At 54.6% G+C, this 5,860-nt stretch overlaps 3 protein-coding genes across 3 annotated transcripts in view; 1 reads left to right on the top strand and 2 right to left on the bottom strand.

Annotated features, from left to right (window-relative positions):
- Window positions 1–503: 503 nt before the first annotated feature.
- On the bottom strand, window positions 504–1,926 carry PHACADRAFT_193814 (uncharacterized protein; the record flags this gene model as incomplete). The annotated part of the gene is made up of 6 exons (XM_007393934.1): window positions 504–533; window positions 629–759; window positions 810–900; window positions 955–1,014; window positions 1,275–1,707; window positions 1,763–1,926. The coding sequence occupies 6 exons, from the start codon at window positions 1,924–1,926 to the stop codon at window positions 504–506; spliced, it is 909 nt and encodes a 302-aa protein (XP_007393996.1).
- A 1,166-nt stretch (window positions 1,927–3,092) lies between these two features.
- PHACADRAFT_27122 (uncharacterized protein) lies at window positions 3,093–4,274 on the bottom strand (the record flags this gene model as incomplete). The annotated part of the gene is made up of 5 exons (XM_007392679.1): window positions 3,093–3,221; window positions 3,277–3,336; window positions 3,485–4,055; window positions 4,110–4,198; window positions 4,221–4,274. 5 exons carry the CDS (start codon window positions 4,272–4,274, stop codon window positions 3,093–3,095), a joined length of 903 nt encoding a protein of 300 aa, XP_007392741.1.
- A 714-nt stretch (window positions 4,275–4,988) lies between these two features.
- Window positions 4,989–5,860, top strand: part of PHACADRAFT_117794 (uncharacterized protein) — a 3,843-nt gene continuing 2,971 nt past the window's right edge. Inside the window, exons 1-3 of the mRNA XM_007393933.1 lie at window positions 4,989–5,168; window positions 5,218–5,237; window positions 5,290–5,344. Coding sequence (XP_007393995.1) covers window positions 5,058–5,168; window positions 5,218–5,237; window positions 5,290–5,344 — 186 coding nt within the window. The 5' untranslated portion in view covers window positions 4,989–5,057. The remainder of the gene's footprint in view (window positions 5,169–5,217; window positions 5,238–5,289; window positions 5,345–5,860) is intronic.

The following is a 5,860-nucleotide window of genomic DNA, read 5'->3' as shown; positions in this document are numbered from 1 at the left end:
CAAAGGGATGGTCGAGCTGCATTACCATGGGCTGATGTGGAAGCTGGGACGACGAGATGTTCGAGCGCTTACCTTCGTCCGTCGCGCCATCATCCAACACTTTAGGGCAGACGTCTTTGTACTTCGGCAGACGCCTCTTGAGCTTGAGCTTGAACATCCACACGAGTTTGCCTTGGAGTGCTGCTCTTCGGTGCATTAATCTAATTTTAGTCCAGTAATGACATAGGTGTGTGTCCCGCATACAAATTTGCACATTGTAGCTTGAATAACCAATATATAATTTCTGGCATACCGTAGTGACCCCTAAAATGTGTGCGCTGCCGCTGGGTACTACCAGGCACTCCTGAGCCTCTACGCGTGCGCTACCCAAAAAGGGCAGATGCGGTGGCTCAGGGTAGCAAGCGCCCTCGCTACGTAGTCAGATGCTGCTTCCTGATGCTGCATTCCGCTACTTCTCAGAGTCAGGGTCTTAGGTCATCCTTGAGGCCTTGAGGCTCCAAGGCTTACTGCGGTTCCTCAACACTTGCGCGCTTCTGCTTAAATACGAATGAGAAGCTTCTCGCGACAAAGGTGAGACATAAAACTTGCCGTTCGTACTCTCATCACCTGAGAAGTGTCCTGCACCCACAGTGACCGGGGCTGTCTCTGATGTTGCACCAGTAGGAATACTTGATGCGATGGCAGTAAGAGCGATGTCTTCCTGGCGCATGTCTTTCTCTGAAGCCGTACGTGCGTCGTCATCCCTGCACATATAGGCCACTACGTCGGGAAGTCAGAGTCAAGTGTCGCTCAAAATTTGGCACCCTTACTACCGTGCTCGCCTAAGCGGACATTAACGTCATGAGATAAGATTCTCTTCATGACATGCCTCTTCTTCACCCCATTCAGGTACTTGTCGGGCTACAGGGTCACGTATGAGACGTCGACACCAGCTCTTAGACAGAGATGACTGACTGGGAAGACAGAGTAAAAGTCTTCATAGCAGGCCACGGCGGCAGTCGCAGTGGGACGGCGCTGAAATCCAAGTTCAGTATCGACAGGAAAGATATGCACAGCCGAGGATTGCTTGCCGCCAAGATTAGGTTGAATAAATCATCCAGGGGATCGGAGAACTGGATAAATCTCAGAAATGACACCCGCAGAACGTTAGGCGAAGGACACACTGATATGGGGAAATCACCGCATTTTGCACAACAACAACCTCCGCGGAGGCAGCCCCGGAGACAGGAGAACAACCTTGCATATGGATTTGGCTTCAGGCTGTAATAGCTGACGAATAAGCACTGGTCGCGAGGTAGCTTTTGCTGCTCTGTCGGAGCACCGGGTGTTGCAAACCGGGGGTCGTCGGCTGAACTCCAGCGGTAGTCCGTATCCACGTGACGGCCTGTGCGTCCAGATATAATTTGGAGCGAGAGTGAACGATCGGCGAGAGTGAACGAGAGGCCGACCGCAGGGCCCGAGTTCGAGACGGCCGCGGTCTCCCAATTGGTGGTCTTCAGCCAACCAGAGACGAGGATAATCGCCTCTGGGCGGATAGGAAAGCCAGACTTGGTTGCAAGCTCGTACCAAGACGAGTGGTGTTTCGCAACGTAGTCGGAGAAGCGGCGGTTGCTCCTGTACCCCTCTCGAAGACCGAAGTCGCGAAGGACAGCGGTTGCGCCTCGGCCATCAGGACACTCGAATGTGTAAGTCTCGTCGACAGACTGGCTAGAATGATAGCGTTAAAACAAGGTGGTGCGGGCTGCGAGAGTACAGCACTTACGTAGGGTCCGAGGTCCCTGCGTCGGCCTTGTGGAAAATTGTGTTGGGCGTGTAGATTGGGCCCGGAGGGACGTGCTCAGAGTAGAAGTCTCCCTTATCCGGCTCGAGTACCACGAAGCCGTTTGGTACGCCGCCAGCATTGAGAGGGTCACTGCTCGGACGCATAGCGTTGAACAGTCGGACGAATGCCCCCTCTAAAAGATGAAGCCGACGTCTCCGGTCTCAACTTCATGAGCGATCCCGGCACGCGAGCAGATCTCAGGATGCCACAGGGCGTATCCGTAGCCGCGACCTGCCAGCTGCTCGCCGTAAGTGAGCCAGGCAGGAAGATACGACATGGGGACGAATGATACGAGGCTTCGGGTCTGGTATGCGTGGAGGCTCCGTGGAAGTACTGCACAAAATGCAGATGGAGAACGAGCCCCTGTTCTCTGGTTGGGTATTAGTTAGGGACATCCGCTGTTGACATCCTCCAGGTTGCCCCTCTCGGCCACCACCGCGCATCCATCTGCGAATAAGTCCTAAGGCCTCGGGCCTCAGGTACTAACTAGCGCAAATGATGCTAGTCGCTGTCACAAGACAGGCTGAGGCTAGCTAACGAAGCAGAGCGGAGCCGTACCGCAGCGGCTCTCTCGACGTGGTGGCGCTGTGATGCAATCACCTCCGATCCGGACTTTCCGCGTCAGTCCCTCTCGTTCAGCCTTCGGCGCCCCTTGCATCCGTCTCGCCGTCTTCGTACCGAGCCCTGTTCAGGCATTTTTCTCCTAACGGGAGGGAGGTGTAGTTTCAGTGCTCCGGAACAGTCACTCGAACTTATCCAGTTACGCCGGAATAAGTGCTAGTAGACGAGATGTTATCTTTTTTCGAGCTGCGTTACTACCCATGGGCCATGCCAGACCGTCCGCGCAGTCCTTCCACTGCAAGGATGCTTGTCTTGCGAGTCCAGGAGTGAAAAAGAAGATACAGAGATATAATGGGTCAAATTCATATTCGTCAAGCCGCAACGGGTCTCCTTCGCGCTACAGGACTAGGGACGCCTAGAATTTTGAAAGCCCTAACTTCAAAGCCCGTACACCTGCGCGCGTGACATGCAAAAAGAAGTAGAAAAAGCGTTCCTTGGATAAGATAAGAAAGCGAACACGGGCCTTAAGCTGCAGAGCTGCGCTTGACCTGCGCGTCCGATGCCATACCCGTGCTGGATGGGAGACATCACATCAGCGCTTTCTTTCACTGCACTGGTAAAATATGACGCTCACGGAGGCGTGCTATCCTTTTCGGCCAGCCGTGCGCGTGTCGTCGTCTTGGCAAATGTAGGCCGCTACGTCAGGAGGTCAGAGTCGTATATCATCTAGGTTTTTCGCGCCCTTACCACCGTGCTTGCCTAAGCGAACATTGACGCCACGAGATAAGATTGTCTTCATGATATCCTTCTTCTTCGCCCCATTCGGGTACTTGTCGGGCTACGGGAGCACATATGAGACGTTTATAGTGACTCTGAAGGTGAACGAGACTGACCGGGAAGACGGTGCGAAAGTCTTCATAGCAGGCCACCGCAGCAGTCGCAATGGGGCGGCGCTAGAATTTGAGTTGAGTACCGACGGAAGATAATGTACAACCGAGAATTACTTGCCGCCATGATAATATCGAACAAGTCGTCCAAGGGATCATGGAACTGGGCAAAGCTCAGAATCGAAACTTACAGGGCATCAGGCTGAGAACGCACCGGCAAGCTTAAGCTGTCGAATCCTGGGCAACGTCCGATACCGCTGCCGCAGAGGCAGCTCCGGAGACGGGAGAACAACTTTGCTTGTGGGCTGGGCTTGAGCCTGTAGTAGCTGACGAACATGCACTGGTCGCGAGGTAGCTTTTGCTGCCCCGCCAGAACACCAGGCGACGCGAACCGGTGGTCGATATCAGAGGGCGGGCCCAAGCGGTAGTCGAGAGACAGTTGACCTTCCGTATCTCCATGTGCCTTGAAATTTGCGAGCCCATGGGAATAGGGGCCAGGATCAGGAACGGGAGTGAAAGAAAGACCGACCGCGGTGCCGGGGTTCGAGGCGGCCATGGTCAACCACTTGGTGGTCTTCAGCCAGCCAGAGACGAGGATGATAGCCTCCGGGCGAACAACAAAGGTTCTAGTTGCGGACTCGTACCAGGACGAGTGGTGTTTCGCGATGTAGTCGTGGAAGCGGCGATTACTTCTGTACCCCTCACGAAGGCCAAAGTCACGAAGAAAAGCAACGGCGCCTCGGCCAGCAGGCCAGTCGAATGTGTAGGTTGAATCGGCTAATTGACTGGATGACAGTGTCAGACCAAGGAAGCGCAGGTCGCAAGAGTGCGGCACTTACGTAGAGTCCGAGGTTCCTGTGTTGATCTTATGGAGAATTGTGCCGGGCGTGTAGATAGGGCCCGGAGGGGACGTGCTCAGAATAGAAGTCTTCCTCGTCCGGCTCGAGTACCACGAAGCCGTTTGGCACGCCGCGAGCGTTGAGAGGGTCGCTGCTGGGACGCATAACGTTGAACAGTCGGATGAAGCGCCCCTCTGAGATGAAGCCGACGTCTCCGATCTCGACTTCATTGACGACCCCATCAACCCTTACAGGATGAGGGTTCCATAGGGGATATCCGTAGCCGCTAGCTGCTAGCTGCTCAGAGTAAGTGAGCCAAGCGGCAGGACCTGGCGATATGGAGGAGGATAGAACTGAAAGATGCGAGGTCTCGAGTGTGGTGAGCGAGGAGGGTTTCGTGGAAGTACTGCACAAAATGCAGCGACCCCCTGTCTCTTATGATCACTCGAGGGACATTCCCGCTGGTGGCAAATGCCGGCGGACGTCCTGTCTGGGGGTTTTCCGCCTCTCTCCTGGCGTGGTGGCGCTATGATGCAATCATCTCCGATCCCGATCCGGGCTTTCCGCGGTTAGTCACCCCTAGGTGGTTCCTTCGGCACCGACATTCTCGTCCTGATCGCAGTATGGACTGCCAAGCCCTCCACCTTCCCCACCACATCCACCTTGCCCACTGGCCGACAGCGAGTGCCGTCTGGCGGCTTTAGAGAACGCTTCTCGACTTTGCCATCTGCCTCTGCGTACATCTCGAATCATGAGCGACCGGGACGAGGATGAACACCTCGCGAAGAGGAGACGTTCCAGAGCCTGCGACCAATGTAGGAAAAGAAAAGGTGCGTATTTTCGTATATCATGGGAAGGGCGTGCTAACCTGAATGCGTCGCGACTGTCGACGCTTGGCATGAACAGTGCGATGTAAGTGATTATCGGGCGACAAAAGAACCCACTCTCATGGCACAAGAATGCATAGGCGACGGGTCCGAAGAAGAAGGAAAATCGTGCTCGACCTGCACGGTGTTCAAGAGCAAGTGCACGTACGTTGCGACTACGGAGGTGCGCAAGGTACGTGTCAACGCTTTTTTGCAAGACTATCTCTCACTAGCTGATTCAGAGGCGTTATGTGGATGGCGAGTGAGTGTTGAAGTAGATCCTCGATCTGAGAGAGCTGCTGAGGATGTTGCAGATATGTCAGAGCTTTGGAATCGGAGGTGATGAGGCTGCGGCTTACGGTTCGGCAGGTGCGTCTTTCAATGGCCAGGTATGATAAACACAGCGCAATGACAACCAGTTACACAGCTGCAATCAAGGTTCGCCGAACTGGAGAATTCTCGACTTGCAAGTGCCTCTACCGCGAGCAGCCCGACGTACTCCTCTCCCAATCACACGCCATCGGCTACAGACGTTCCTGTCAAGCAGGAGGAAACTGGGGAAGATGAGGGTCTCGTAGAAGGCTTCAAGTATATGAGTATCGATCACAAGCCCGCTCGCTTCATGGGCAGGTCCAGCAACTTCCCCCTCATCAACGCCGCGCTCAAAATGAAGCGAGAACTCGTTAAAGACAACAGCAGCCCGTTGCCCGATGGAGGGTGCAATCCTCTGATGCTGTCGAAACGGCGCCCAGAATTCTGGATATCTATCTCGGTACGAGCTTGCCCGCTGCGAACGACACTTTTCACTAACGCGTCGTACTGTGGTAGGACTTTATCCCGCCAGAACTCCCATACACCGATTTCCCGGAACCGTCGCTCATGAAT

This window comes from Phanerochaete carnosa, assembly GCF_000300595.1.
Source record: "Phanerochaete carnosa HHB-10118-sp unplaced genomic scaffold PHACAscaffold_3, whole genome shotgun sequence".
Classification (NCBI taxonomy): Eukaryota; Fungi; Basidiomycota; class Agaricomycetes; order Polyporales; family Phanerochaetaceae; genus Phanerochaete; species Phanerochaete carnosa.
Note: the sequence above shows the minus strand (reverse complement) of the source record. Positions and strands in the feature narration are given on the sequence as shown.